General features: G+C 39.1%; 1 protein-coding gene across 5 annotated transcripts in view; it reads left to right on the forward strand.

Moving 5' to 3' along the window:
- SPATS2L (spermatogenesis associated serine rich 2 like) overlaps nt 1-13,550 on the forward strand; it is a 124,326-nt gene extending 110,776 nt beyond the window's left edge. For all 5 annotated transcript variants that reach the window (XM_050900319.1, XM_050900317.1, XM_050900316.1 and 2 more), the window contains 5 exons: nt 3,239-3,297; nt 6,779-6,888; nt 7,440-7,542; nt 10,701-10,921; nt 12,124-13,550. In XM_050900319.1, the coding sequence (XP_050756276.1) occupies nt 3,239-3,297; nt 6,779-6,888; nt 7,440-7,542; nt 10,701-10,921; nt 12,124-12,522 (892 nt within the window). In that variant the 3' untranslated portion in view covers nt 12,523-13,550. The remainder of the gene's footprint in view (nt 1-3,238; nt 3,298-6,778; nt 6,889-7,439; nt 7,543-10,700; nt 10,922-12,123) is intronic.
- The last annotated feature ends 2,628 nt before the right edge of the window (nt 13,551-16,178 follow it).

Raw genomic sequence — 16,178 nt, forward strand, 5'->3', positions numbered from 1 at the left:
TGCATTCCCAGGAGGTATTGCTGAGCTGAGCTTTGAGCAGTTCTCAATAATGCTAGCACTGTGGTCTGATCGTGATCATCCTGTTGAGGCTGAGTAGGGCATTATTCCACATTAAAACCAGTTAAACTTTTCATGAGTTAAGAAGCTGTTCAGCTTAAGTGGCACTCTGAGCTTCGTGTGAAAGCAGTGGGATCTTAGCAGGAACAAGAGACAAGATTTGATCCATTGATTTTTCCATAGTGTTCTTGTCCTTTCTCCTTCTATATCTGTTAGCATTTAGTTTTCTTTTTGTATTTGTTTTGTCTTTTGTCTTTTTCTTTCCAATCCAGTTTTCCAGCTTTCTCTCTGTCATTTTCATTTGTTTATAACTTTGCCAAGTTCTTGAAGGAGGAGGAGTTGGTCAGTTTTACACTGAAGTGCTCTATGTGACTAAAAAGGAATCAAATTGATTCCTACTCAGTTTCCTTAATAATTGACCCTCATGCAAACTAAGAAGAAACGTAGCATTTCCTAGTGCTGGTTGGCCTATGACATTTCTAAAGAAACGTTAACTTCCCCCATTATTCCATGAAATAGGGTAGTTCATGATTTCCAAGCTGAGAAATGTGGCTGTACACTTCCAGATGAGAATTAGTATGCTCCTTTCCTTTTGTTGAGAGACAGAGTGTCCATGTCCTCAGCTGATATGAGTTAGTACAGCTGCATTGTCTTCAGGGAAGGGCAACCCCATGAAGATCTGTCTGTTAAAGAAACTTAGTTTATCACATTAACTAGTCTCATATTGACAAAGGCACCAAACACTTTTTCTCTTATTTTATTCTTTAGTTTTCCCCATGTTAGTTTGTAGCTACAAGAGAATTACTCAGGTGGTTGTTCTCCATCAAATTCATCAGAGTCCTGGCCTCTACATCCAAACGCTGTCCTGAAATGTTCATCAGAGACCACACTAAAACATATTAGGAGTGGAAAACTGTCTAGTAACAGATGAGATCTGACTATAAAATATGATAAATATAGGACTGCTATGGCCTTGTTCTCATTCTGGTATTAAAAGTGTTTTTATTTGGCATCAAAATAAAATGTTAGGGGTCAAGCAGTTTCGCAAGGATCTGTTTGTTGGAGTGGGGAGACGACAGTCATGGAATGAACTGGGCCAAAACACAGTTCTGATGAGCTCTGCTGTTGTGAGCTTGTTGCTTGAATATTTTTTCCAGCCAAAAGTTTATGTTTATATAACCTATGTAATACACTAGGGAGGCACTTTTGTAACAGAGACAGCACAAGCGAAAATGTGCAGACTATAAATTTAGGGGAAAATACTGAAGACCATTAAAATCTCTTTTTTTGTGGAGGGTAGAAACAGGTAAGAGCTTACAAGACTCATTTCAGCCACCTGCTGTGAAAGCCAAGGAAGTTTATTATACCATGTAGTTACAAAAGCTAATTGAAAATAGATTAATTCTGAAAAGCTATCGCTATTTAGATTAGCAAGCTGGAATCATCACCTGCCTATTTGGAGTCCAAGCTTAATGCTTATGCCTGGAGAATATTGAGGGCCAACTGGAACAAGTGTGTCCTTTCATTGTAAGTGTATGCCTCTTAACTGATCTGCTCTACCGTAAAAAACCCTGCTGTTTTATTTCCTCTGGTGTGTAGGTTACACTAAATTGATCTGGCAGGCTAAAACAATATTTTTAGTCTTGTTTGTATGTATGAAACAGAAAAATGTGTTACACTGCAATTTTATTGTCTTGCTGCATCCTTTGCTATCAGCCAACATGCTTATGTCCCTCTTGTTGGCTATTGGGAGGCAGTGTAAAGGTAGTAGCCCCTCCTCCTCTAAAGGTGGCGTGGTTGATTGGTAAAACCCAAGGGTAGGACTCTCAGAACTTCTGTTGCAAACCTCCTGTATGAGCTTGGTTAATTTATGGGAACATTTCAAGGAAGGCTGCATGGCACTTGAACACATTCTAGCTGGTAAATTTCTGGTTGTCAGCTGTATATCTGCCATGTATTCCCCATGCTGCCTGCTCCCTAATCTTTCCCTGTTTTAGTTAACAACCCATCAGTCCTTCTCTCCTCTGTAAGTCTTCTGTCTCTGATTGCTGCCCACTGAACTCTGTAGGATCTTTCCTTTCGTGCTAAGGGCATTCTAGACAAATGTTTTGTTCTTGAGTTGTCTATAACATCTTCCTTCTGATGGAAGCTAGTTCACATATAACTCAGTGTCTTCACTGGGTACAAAAGCTTGCGTTTAAGGATGATTTTACTGAAAGGGTTGAGAACTCCACTCTTCCCTTGAGTGCGTGTGTGGATTTACACCTGGTGTTTGACCTACTTTTTGTGATTTACCCCCAGCTGCTTGAGTTTACTCAAACATAAACATTGACGTTGGTGGTGTTTATTAAACGTGAACATGACTAAGAATAATCTAGTGAGGGGAAAATGGAATGGCACACCAGAGCACTGTCTACTGGAGAGCATTTTGCAGTGGTGTTATTTCACTGAATAATGTCGCTGGGTTGATGATGTGAACAATTTACCGGACCCACTGTCTGGTCTCAGTAGACCCACCTGATCAGTTTGCACTTTGACAGCTTAAAAGCACTGTCAGGGATTGCGCACCAGAGATTTGTGAAAGGAGAGGCACACGAGACCTTTAGGAAGGCCAGGTAAAAGTGGAACCACACCTTCCCAGTCCTGGAGAGAATGGGGGGCAAGGAAGCTGACCTCTATTATGGAGATATATTAATGCTTATTTACATCACAAACCATTTTCTTGTTTACCCTGACATATTTTGCAAGAATATCTCTATTTAAGGAAGAGAAGGACCTTAATTCTGTTTTTATTCTTAACATTGCACTGATAGCTAAGCTGTATTAACCTGGGTAGCAGCAATGGTATAGCTGGCTTAATTAGGAAACAGACTGTTTAGTCATTTGAGGACTGCTGTGCCCAGGCAGTGATGAAGAGGTAAATCAGAGTGACTTCCACATCTGTGCAGACACATGGACAGGCCAGTGAGATGTTTGTGTAAATCAGCATACACTGATTATCACTAATTTTTTGTAGTCAGTTTGCCTAGCTGTTTCTTCAGCTTCTATTTTTTAAGTCTTATTAATTTCAAAACTGCCAATAACTAAGGTTTGAAGTCTTTGTGTAGTTACAGCTTTTGATTTTGATGGAATTTTAGTATGGATTAAATTGTGGGTTTTTTCTTTCTTTTTTCCTTTTTAGCATCGTAGACAAAGAAGTGTCATTAATGGCAGAAATTGATAAAGTTAAAGAAGAAGCCAGTAAGTAAAAAAATACACAGGGAACTTTTGGAATAGTCATGGAAACATTTGTTTTGTTTGGCAGAAAATTACACAGTACATAAATTTGGTTAGCAGCATTCCAGCATCTTTCATTGTTATATGTATACAATAAAATAAGTCTTTGATGTTCCAGGATAGTTTCTGTATAGTTTCTATCTATAAGGATTGTGCATCAAAATTTCAATATTATGAAATTAAGGTAAACCAAAAGTTCGTATGACGTTAGATTTAAATTCTGTATTCCTTCTGCTTACTTATCAGAGCTTTTTGACCACTCTTTTTTTTTTTTTTTTTATTTCTATGGTTTGTCGATTATTTCGTTTCCATTTCTTAATCACTGTTTGCTTGCTTATATTACATATATGAGTTAGAATACTGGAAATTAGTAGGGGAATAGGTTATTGTGTGGCCTTGCATAGCTTTAAGGGATAGTGATCAAGCTTATGAATTAGAACAATAAAAAAATCAAAAACCAGATGTTTGCTGGAATCTGTTTTCTTAATAATCTATGGGAGTTGATCTGATTCCAGGCTTTCATGTCGTCTCTGTTTTTTGCATAGGTAAGGGATATATATTCTGGTTTGGGAAAAAAAAAAGCAAGATGAGCCATGTATTAGGACACTACAATATCTGTCTTATACCCCATCTGAGTTATGGTATCTATGGCCCAGTAATCAAGGCAATGTGTTTCAATAGAGAGCGCTAAGCAAGAAGCTGAAGAGTAACCAAAGTATTGTTAGAATGATACTTAGCCTGACAGATGAAAATATCACTGCTATGTATGCATACAATCCTTTTATTGATTTGTGAATTTAAGGTCCTTCCAAGGAGGGTCACAAATATATGTAACATTCTTGAATGCTTCATTTGCATTTAGAACTCTCACTTAGTTCACAAATGTATACTAGTTAAATTTTTATTTAAAAAAAAAATAATCTAAATTCTCCATTGCTAGCTAAGTCTCTTGCAGTTGTATATATGTGGAAACTAAAAGGCGTGAGTTATTACAGTAAAGATTGGCATTAGTTTGTGTTTGGAATTTTGCATGCTAACTCTTCTAGTACTAACATGAAATACATGTGGATTTGGAGTTCTGTGTTATTCTGGGGAGGAGTTGTGGATGGAAACATATCAGCAGCTTTGTGGTTACCTACAGAGACCAGGTAGCCATAATCAGCTACAGGGCATGCACTCACTCCCAGGAAAACCAATGGTAGAATTCCCATTGATATTAGCAGGCATGGATCTAAGCCCTAACTGCATAAACAAAAACACATTTTGGAAATCCACTGTCCAGGGCTGATGGTATCATAGGGCCCCTTCATTAATCTTGGCCAGGTATGGTAGTAATTTTTGTGGAAAGTAAACCTAATTCTTACCTACAGGCATGCAAAGTGCTGCATTTGCACATGGCGGGTTCTGTTTCCCTGCTTTCATGCCAACTCCACATGTGACACTGGATGGCCCCTGTACCTGTCTTTAACAGTGTAGTTTGTGCTGTCTCTCAAGGCTTTTGTAGGCTTGTGAAGTGCCTTCAGAACTTTAGGCAGAAAGTTGTTATAGGACTGTAACATGCTAACCAAGATTTACATTATTATTTATTTTCACATCTCTTTGCTGCACTGGAGGACTATTTTACAGTGGGTAATCTTACTCTTACTGTCAATACTGGGAAAATTTCCAAATATGATAATTTCAGGTTTTTGTAAAAATGGGTATTTGGCTGGCACCTCATGCAGAGATAAGTGCCAGTATGAGATGAGATCATATGGTTTGGGCAGTCCCTTCAGCAAAGGGGATGCTGACCTTCGGGAGAAACAATATTAGCATTACCTAGAATAAGCAGTAAAGCAGAACTATTGGACAAAGAAAAACAGCTAGTAAACTGTTCATTTAATCTGATAAAAGTCTCTCAGACTTGTACACTGTATTCCACAAAAATGAAATTAAAAGATCAGCTAGAGAGATGGATACACACCTGGTCTTAGCATAAGTAATAATGTAGGCACAGATTTACCAACAGAGCTAAAGGAACGGTAGCCACCCTCTGCCTTCCCTGCCCTGTGTGACACACGCTCCTCTATTGTGTGGTTTGGTTGCTCCCACACAGCTGTACACCTGCAGCTCTGTCTCTCTGCGCCTGCTGGACCGTGCTGTAGTTGGTGAAACACTGGAACAGGTTGCCCAGAGAGGCTGTAGATGCTCCATCCCTGGAAGCGTTCAAGGTCAGGTTGGACGGGGCTCTGAGCAACCTGATCTAGTTGAAGATGTCCCTGCTCATTGCAGGGAGGTTGGACTAGATGACCTTTAAAGGTACCTTCCAACCCAAACTATTGTATGATTCTATGGTACTTTCAAATGAAGGTGCTATCTGATTAAATAAATTATAATGGGTTGAGAAACAAACTCTCTGTGAAATATTCATTCTTACCTAAAAAATGGCATTACAAAGTATGAGCTGGTTAGGTGACTTGCCAAGTCTGCTCTGGAAATTTGTGGCAAAAGAAGGCAAAGAAGCCAAAGTCTCCACAGCTGTAATGGAGTCTGTGGCCTTAGGATAGTTTACAACAAGTAACACTCACCCTGACTGTAGGCATAAGCTCTAGACAAAAGACTATGATTGTTATTATTTTACATTTAGATGCTATCTTTCCTCTCTGCCATAAGTGCTGATCCCACCAGCCAATGAATCAGTTGTTGCTTTTACATTGAGTCACCATGTATGTAATAGAGTTTGCATATATTTAATTTTCCACCAAAATTGTAATGTCACATTACCCTGCACATAAGTGGACCGTTGCTTTGTGATTCATGATTAATCTTTTCCTATAAGAACGTAACTATTCACCTCTTCCTTATATAAAATATACAAGACAGGCATTAGTGAATATTTAGTATTTTTTCATAAAGACTGTTGGCCTTTGTAATACTGCTTTGTGTAGAAATGGCAACTGTGTATATTCTGTACTTGAAAGAAAAATTGCAATGCCAGTGATTTTAACATAAACTATATATGAACAGATTTTTTTCAGAGGAACTGAAATGCCCCTGTGTAAATATAATATACCGTGTCTTCAGAAACAGGCTGTTGACTCAATGTAATGCTTCTTTCCATGTCTCCATGGAAGGGTCCCTGATTTTGTGCTTCAAAATAAAGCACTGGAAAACTCAAAACAACATGTGTCTGCCCCTGTTTGTCTAAATGTTGAAGGATTGATTTAACTTTGATTTTCTGACACCTATCCCATTTCCAGATCTTTTTCAACATCAGGCAGTTCGGTTAAATACACTGATTGACTTAATCTGTGCCAGCAGCATATTGGAAGTCTAGTTGAAGTCGGGGGTCTGAGATGTGTGTGTCTGTCTCACATGTGATGTACAGTGTTAATGCCCAAAGAGTAATGAATTACAGAGCAATTTACCTTCCTAGCATTAATTATTGACTATTGGTATTTGGCAGTGGAAATCCTGACTGCTCGGCAGAAGAAAGCTGAGGAGCTGAAGAGACTGACAGACCTAGCCAGTCAGATGGCTGAAGCACAACTGTCTGAACTCAGGGCTGAAATTAAGGTCAGGCATTCACTTCTGCTTGGGTATTTTAGCTGTTTGTATAAATGCCAAGAAAGAGCTGTCACGTTAACATGTCCAGGCTGTTCATTCCTGCTGTGGGCCAAAGGGTAACTAGCTTTCCATGGGGAAAGCATGCCGCCTTAAAGCATTATAGCACCTCTGAGCAGTGTACAGACGCTATCAGAGAAGTGTAAGCTATCCCCTCGGAAGTGTAGCAGTGGGGAGTTTTGCTGTTTGTGTATCATTTATCAGACTTGGTTAACAAGTAAACCTGATAGCTTCAGGTTCAGTCATCAAAAGCATATACTCCAATGAAATGACCCACTTCCCAAGTGCAGGAGTGATCCACCCGTCGCTGGGCTGTGAGACATGTAATTTGGTAAGGATGGGAAAATACTTGGTTCTGCATAGAGATCCTGTGTACAGGGCAGGGTCAAGAGTTCGCTGAGCCTTAAAGTGAGCTTGAGAGAAGTATTGATTGGTTTCTATACCATCCATATAGTCTTTTGCTCAGAATGCAAATCACTGTTAATTTGCCTGTATTTTTGCAGCACTTTGTGAGTGAACGGAAATATGATGAAGAGCTGGGCAGGTCTGCCCGATTTTCTTGTGATACAGAACAGCTGAAGACCCAAATTCAGCTCTGTGGAGAAAGTAAGTGCTGGTGACTTCTCACACCAAAGTTCTCGGAACGTAGTGTTCCACATACCTGTTCAGGAAACACCGGCAGAAATAATGGCATGTGTACTGCCAGTGTGTGTGTGTGCGGCAAGCCTGACATGAATGGTGTATCTGGATGCAGCAGGCTTGCTGATACAGTGTGCAACATGTTAGACTCATTGTACATGTGCTGCACAGTCCATCTGCATGTGCACAGTGCCCTCTTTGTCAGAGATTTCCAGGTATTACTCGGATGAGTTGGAGTTTTCCGTCTAAACAGTATTTCCAAGTGGAAATAAAAGTCAGCTCTGAGGAACACTCAAATTCAGTAGTTTATGAATAACTAGTAAATTGGAAGCTTCCCTGTTTGAGCATAATGTTATAAGACCAATTCAGATCTCTTCTGCTAGGAAGTAACTCCCCAGCTTTATAACAGTATTTATTCACTGGGTTTTTCAGGAGCTAAAGGTAGTCCCAAATGTTCCTGTTTCCAAATCATCTGCACTTCTGCTTGGAAATTCAGGTTCATTTTCTGCTCCAAGTGTCATGTCCCTGTTGCAAAATATGAGATAGCCTATTTCTCATCTTTGTCACGCTTTTTTTCCCCAAAAAAAGTAAATGCTATAATGCTTTGCCCCGGATGTCACCCTGTCCCATGATATTCCATCGGTACCATCACTCAGGAGAAAAACTGTTAACACAATACTGAACTAGTGCATCTTGGCGGAAGGAAAACCATTTCAGGGAGAAAGATAATTAATGTTTTCAAGGAGTTACTAGAAATAGAAAAAAGAAAAAATATCACACAGTCTGCCAATACAATCTTCTGACTGCACAGCTAAAGAACTGACTGCTCTGAGGCGTACCCAGTTTAATTCATTAGACCATAAGAATTGCTTTTGCAGAACACTTTGAAGATCCATCTAACCCTGTATCCTGTCTCTCATTGAAGCCAACCCAGGATGTTTCAAAGGAAGGCGTAAGCTTCCCAGTAATGCATGTAATTGTTCACAGTCACCTCATAGACCCTATCTCATACCCTGAAGCTTAAGAGATTGAAAATTCTGTAAAGATTATCCTGACTAATATAACCACAGCTGCTATTGATACAACCATAGACTATTTTTTTTAAACTCATTGAACTACTTTGCTAAATAACATCCAGCTGCAGTTAATTCTGCAAGTTAATTATTTATACCTCATTTCAGTAAAGCATTACTTAAGCATAGTTTGATGCAGACCTGTTGAAATCAGGTCAGTGAAGTCAAAAGAACAGCTATTAGCAGGGAAGCAGTGCCATCTTACAAATGATTGATGGTGCACTGGCTGTCTGAAGAACTTAACTCTAATCTGCCCTCAGTGACCTTAGATGAGCAACTCATGCTGTTGGGATGTCTTTGATAAGAGCTCTTCAGTGCAAAAGATGTTTCTGTTTGGAGCATCTGACAATGAGGCCCATACCCTGCTAGGAGCTGCAAGTACCCCTCAAACAGAGATTATACCAGGCCTACAGCTAAGAACAGCCACTGTTGAGGACTTTAACAAAAGCAATAACCAAAACCACACAGCTTGTGCAAAGGAAGGCATGTTCTAGCATAAGAAGAGGGTAGGCAGCATACACTCACAATGACAGACAGGAACAAACAAAAATAATTGGAGTGACATATATCCAGAATGCCTGATGGTGGGTTGTACCCCTTCCTTGTACATCCTTTTTGTTAAAAATACATTTTTATGACAAGCACCTCCATTTTTATATGGGCTTCCATGTGCAGCAGTCTGTTTTAGACAAGAGAGAGCAATAGAATTCAGTGACAGCCGGCCTCACTGAACTTCGGACAGAAAATTCAGTTCATTGTACAGATCATTGCATTGTTTTTCTGAAGAGGACACCTAGTGGGAGAAATAGCTGATGTTGGTGTGAGTGACTAAGAGCATCAAAAAACCTAACAGATGACGCTCAGTTGCTAAAATTATTCCGCCTCTTCTTTCTCTGTACTAAAAGTGGAAAAATAGAAGTACCTCTTAGATAAAACAACAGGTGTCTCACTGAAGTGAGCCTCTGGTTTTTCATCTGTACCAGAAGGAAACAGGAAAATTCCATAATCAGAAAAATCAGAACAGCAAATTAAGATCAAGAACTTTACTTCAGTAGCCTCAGAGTCCTCTTTGAGACTGCGTAGGGGCCATTGCACAGAAGCAGGCAGCTTGAAGAGCTTGTGGAAATGCAGAGACGTAGGAATCAAAGATTTGTTTGGTGCACTTCACATGCAGACATGGAAGTGGTTAAGAAATCAGGCGGTCTCAAAATACTAAGAAATAGGGAGCAGGAGTATACTGAGATGAGCAATAGTGGTTCCTGATGGTGCTGACTGCCATGATCTACATGAAGTGGATTAGTGCATTGCATTCAGTTCCAGTTTTTATACATATGAATGGTACAGAAGAACCTTTGTTAACCATCTCCTTAGAGAGGAATGAGCAACAGGCACTAGACTTTTTTTTTCCTTCTTAAAAAATATTTAGACATACTAAGGAAGCTTTTATGGCTGTTACCTGTGTTGTAGCTAGTACATATATAGACAGCAAACGTCAGCCTCCTTGGCCTTCCATGATCAAAGAATAATTTGCAATCAAATTTAGTCTGTGGTGTCTGCAGGCACAACTTCCTTTGACCTCGAGCAGTCAAGAGAGTTACTGGCATACAACTCACTTCCTTTCCATGTTTCTTCCTTTGTTGCCTGAAGACTCCTGTTAGGAGCATTATTGATAGGACAGCAGTGCATGGGGCAGTCCTGACAGCACATGCGTTCAGCTCAACTGGTTAAAAGTTCACAAGCAAACCAATGGTGCCACAAATTTTGAAAAGTTTTCTTGGATGACCAAAGCTTAGCCTTCTGCCAGGCTCCTTCCAGTTTTAGCGCAGTTCTACCACATTGGCTCTTTTGTCTCCAGAAGTGCTTCACAATGAGGCAGTTTGACAGAAGTAAAATGCTATGGCCTAATTCCGACCCTAGTTATCTAGCTTACTTCGTTATTTAAAGTAAAGCTGGAACAATGCTACCAAAATTAACTGTAAGCAGCGTAAGAATGCAGCCTTATGTTTAGATGTTGATCATTTAACTGATAACACAGAATACTTTTTTTTATAGTTTCTCACCCAAAGAACAACTATTCCTCAAGAGCACCATGTAGTTCAGTGCTGTCTTCAATGACCTCACATGCAACAACTGGCAAGCAAAATACACACACCCGGAAGTCCTCTAGTAATGCCAAGAACTCTGATAATAAAACAGCCAGCACTAAAGTACAAAGTCATCTTTCTTCCAATCCTACAGAATCTTCTTCCCAAGGAACCTCGACAAATAAGCAGGTAAGAAACCAGTTATGAACTAAACTAAATTATTTCAAAAATTTCAGAAAAATATGCAGCATTGAAAGTTGTTAATACAAAATCAAATACTGGTTTGCAGTCCGTATGTTTAGTTAATAATTTTTGAAAATATGCAAGTATATGTTTTCTGGCTTCATTTTCAAGGCCGTGTGAACATACAAGGTGGAAATACCAGAAATGCCATACCAGCAAAGACTGCTGTCTGGTGTTCAGAAGTGACTAGTGGCAGTTAATATACTGAAAAAGAAAACCCCCCCGTAATAGCTAATTGCCCTACATGCTACGATGGAGAAACATTTATTCCTGATCCTTGACAAATGATCAGTTGATGTACTGTTGAAGCATGATTATTAAGATAGACTTTGAAAGTGGAATCCTGCCAGGTTTAAAAGCATATTATTTCAGAAGATGTATAATACAGCTTATAGTATTGTGCTATATTGGTAGCTATTTCATTATAAGAGCACCTTAGAATGTCCTTGTACTGTTGTGCTTAGGTAAAGCTGCCACTGAAGTTGGTCTGAATTTTGTCCCAGTAGGGATTTTAGGCTCAAGTAAGTGCCTCAAGGGAAACGTAGGAGCATTACATAAATGTCAGTGCATGTATGGAATCAGCTGCCCTGGCAGTCATGCAAATAAAGCAATTCAGCCACTTCCCACTAAGGATCAAAGCTTCCTCTGAGCAAGGTATCACAATGGACATCTCTCGCACCATGTGGATTCTTAACTTGACTTTAATTTACATGTGAATTTCCATTCTTCCTGCAGTCTTACTGTAGTATTTACACAATACTTCACTAGGAAAGGTGTTTTTGTGATTTTGGAAAAAATCTGTCAGTATCAAGTTCTTCAGTGCTTCTTAACTGCTGCTGTTGAGATGTCTAGTATTTCATCCCCTTTTCTGTATTCTCTTGAGTTATGGCAGATTTTAATTTGGCATCAGTGGTGAACCTGCCATCTGTATTTCCAGGCTGCTCAGATGTAGCATGTTACTCATAGTTCAGTTTTTAAGTGTTACAAATAGAGAGCTCCGGCAACAATCAAAACTGTATAGCGTTTTCTCTCTCCTAGTTACACTGAAAATTTTATTCTGCAATTTTTGTTAATTCTGATTGCTGTATTTCTTGTCCTGTTGGAAGGATTCAGATAACCTAACAGTTACCCAATTTCTTTCTGGGTAGAATGGGCCTTCTAGCCAGAGACGAAGATTCAACCCACAGCACCAAAACATCCGGCTCAATGGATCTCTTAAGTCACAAGGTGCCAGTAATGAGGCAGATCAAAATAATATAAAGAGTGGTTCCAGGTCTGAACACAGAAGACAGCAGCATAACAGCTTCAGATCTAAAAATAAAGGAGCTATGAAAAATCAAGAGCAGTCCACAACTACAAGGACCACAGAGAATCCGACACATTCAGAAAAGACCCGACGAAAGCATCATACACCAGACACCGCAGATCACAGGCCTTTCCACGGCAGTGTTGGCAGGATGTCACAATGCAATTTATGCCCTGCGAGGATGGAGGTCTCTGCTGATGCCACTGTTCTTTCAGTGCCAGCTGTGACTTTGGTGGCTTAAAATGTCACGGTGGCGGCAGGCAGAGAAATTTAATCTCTTCATTTTAGTTTCTTGCTCAAGATGCTTGTTGGTGAAGAAAAGTCAGAACATAGTCATTTTAAATCTGTTGCTGCTTAAAACTTGTTGGTATCTTTATTACCTACTAGTTATCAAAATTAATTCATACTTTCAAGGCTTTGCCCGATATGTTCACAGTTATTTTGTCATGACAGTACAGAATCTTACCAAAGCAGCTTTTACTTCTTAAAAAAATGAAATCTAGATTGGAAAAATAAATTGATAATTGAATTCATAATAGCAAAAACCTGTTGTAGATATGTGGTTATACCAGTCAGCATTATTGTTTTTTAGAGCAGCCTGTGTTAGAAGGATCTCAGGAAGTCTGTATGCTGTGGTCTGCAATGAAATCAGATAATCTTGTAGAATTTCTCAGTAAATCTCTATACACCTCTTTCTTTCTGTGCGTGTATACGCGTACATGCATGCACACTGTATACACAGAGAGTATTGTTATGTACAAGAACATTTGAAAAAGCAGTACATTTGATTTTAGCTTATTATTCCATAATCTGAGATCTTTAAATTCAAGTATAAATTGTATTAAATGTATTACATATTGGTATTTTTCATTGACAAACTATTTTTATGAGGCTGAGGAAAAATGCTCATTTCTTAAGTTTGGAATGTATAGTCATGGCTACTCAGATGCACAGCCCTATTCTCCATCCTTATCAGCCACTTTTCTATGACTAGTTGGATTTATTTTTTTGCATATGAAAAGTTGCAGGTGTTCTAGACTTGAATCCAAATTATTTTTCTATAATTTTGCTGTAGGAACCATCTGTCCATAACGAGAGCTATGGCTAATAAATTTGTTACAGCAACATGCAGCAGAATGTGGAGGTACATATTTGAGCAGATACTACATCCTTCCAAATTTTCTATTAAAATAAAAATCTTACTTAGTCTTAATGTTCTGATTCTGTATTTCAGAAAACCTGTTTCTTCCAAAAAATTAAAATCTTCTTTCTAAAATATTCTGGTGTTTGCTGCTTTGCAGTGCCTAACCTTTGTGATCTTATTCAAATTGTATTTGCTTGCTTCAACTGGTATAAGTGGGAGGCTTTCAGCTGAGTGTGGGTTGGACTAGGCTTTTGCTTTTAGCTAGGTTCTAATGCCACAAGTGCACAGAACAGAACCTTCCCATGAGAGCCACCTCCATCCTGGACATACTTTTAATATAATTTATTATTTAACATAGTAAGGTGTCAGAATCGAGACCTGGCATCAAGTGAACTAGTGGCCGAAGTGTCAGAATCAGAAAGGTGTAGAAGGACCTCCCACTGAGGTCAGTAGCTTTAAAAGTTTATTGCTAGGTTATTGTTTGCTATTGCTTTTTACCAATTTCCTCTGCCTAATTTCTGTTAGCTGACTGCACACTTCCTTAGTACTGACTGGTTTACTTTTCCTCTGTGGCCCTTGAAAAATAATCTCAAAGTGTAGAGTTAGGTGCATTCCTTATGGGTGATTTTGATTAGTTTTATTTCTCTTGATATCTGTACACAGTTTTCCACAGGTGAATATTGGTAAAACCTGATTCTATAAGGCAAATAACTCATCTTCATCTGGAAGAGTGGTGAAAGTAAAATAAACACGCATAGGTAAACACTGGCTTTCTTAGCATTGCAAGCATTGCTTCTATCCGAGTTCATTACCTATCACGCTTTTAAGCTGAATGTTTTGAGTAAATGGAACTGAAATTCCAGAATCTGTGTTGTGCACACCCATCAGATAGGTAGCTTTTCAAAATTTATCTGCTGCCTTACAGTTTGACCTGTAACCTCACTGTAAGAGATGTAATTACAGTTTCCATGCAGATATTACACAGGAATCTTACTGTGTTGTCCTTACATAATTTGTGAAATTTATTTATGTCTCTTCTTGTAACCTCTCCAAAAGAAAGAAAATCTAACTTACATATAATGATGTTTACTCCTTCCTTATAGCTTCTCCACTTGACAGGATTATTGAAAGTTATTTTATTCCATAAGTCAGCTTCTCACAAGCAGGCTTCTGCAAATAAATAAAATCTGTAACATAAGTCATAACTCAGCACAACAGGACCACCTTGCGCTGTTCAGTACCAGCTAACCTTTGATGTACTGGAGGCTCAGTATGTGACAGACCCAGGACTAACAGGTGAGAGACAGCCTTTCTCTTCAGGCTGTGATGCAAATACATTTTATTTGATGAGAGATGCAAGCGTGGATTTGGGTGGGCTGGTTCCGGGACCACTGCAGTCTTGGCACAGCAAGTGTGGGTTAGTATTGCAATACATGTTTTAACTATATTACGTGGCTGTGCTCTGAAGTGTAGCTCTGTCAGAGCGGTATCTCTTCATCTTTCATTTCTTGTGTCTCTGTGTGCTTGGAATTATATCTGCCAATTTCTAGGAGTGTTTTACTGTTCACAATACTTGTAAGTAATCAGATGCTCTTGGGCCCATCTTCAACAGAACTCTTTTTATCTGCTAATTACAGAGCTAGCTATGTGTGATACTCCTTTTAATGTAGGGGATTTGTACAGGGGTCAGTGAGGGAGTTAAGGGCAGGACAAGGCTTGACTTTCAGGCCAGCTGTCTTTTAAAAAAGCGCCCTCGATTTGCAAAGCAAATACAGCTGTTTGGCATCACTGAAACACACATGGAATTCCCACTGCACTTTGTACACTCTTTCAAAAGTGGAAACGCACCTTAAAGGGCAGTATTTTAAAGCAGGTTGGATCTGTTTATCTTCTGTGTAAGATTAAACTCAGAGTAAGGGCAGAACTCAGCAAAATAAAGGACCAAATATGCAGTTGGAAAACTAAAAAGAGAAGGTAACTTAACACAGCCAAGCTATTTGGAAAACTTATATTATTTAGGCATGTTTGGGAAAAAAGGTTAAAAAAAAAAAAAAATCACTTAATGTGTTTGAAAATGTTGCCCTGAAAAAGAAACTAATAATTCTGGAAGGGAAACATTGATCTTGTAGCACTTTCCTGGACCCTGTTGTGGGGGAACGCCTGGTCTGAGCTGGTATGAATGGCAGTTCTTATTGTGAGTCTGTTTCCCCGATGTACTAACTGGGCTGCATCAAGGTTTTATAAATCAGCTGCATCTTTCCTGTTCTTAGACTTGTGGCTACAGCAGAGGCACCATGGGATCCAGAGGTCTCGAGTTCCAGTACCACTGCCAATTACCCATGTGAGGATATAATAGAAATTTGCCAGAAATTTGAGACAATACAGCTATTTTATTATGGCAAACTACTAAAACAAACTGTGCTAAAATGTTCATGTATGTTGTACCAGAGACTAGAATGAATGAAAAGATATATATATAGGAAAGGGGCAACTTTGAAAAGGGCCAAATCCTTGGTGCAAACTCTGGGCATGCTACACAGCTGATCACATGACCCCATGAATTTGCAAAGTAATTTTCAGCCAAGAGTGATCAATTCTCGTATAAACAGCCAGATATTTGTGGCAAGAAAATTCTGTAAGAAGATACCCAAAAAGCTCGGAAAGCAGCAAAGGTCTGTAACATCAGCCTGACCTGTTTCTACTGCTTAACATCTTTCATTAAAAGCTGTTGCCCAAAATGAATCTGGATTTTT

This window comes from Gymnogyps californianus, chromosome 7 (genome assembly GCF_018139145.2).
Source record: "Gymnogyps californianus isolate 813 chromosome 7, ASM1813914v2, whole genome shotgun sequence".
Lineage (NCBI taxonomy): Eukaryota > Metazoa > Chordata > Aves > Accipitriformes > Cathartidae > Gymnogyps > Gymnogyps californianus.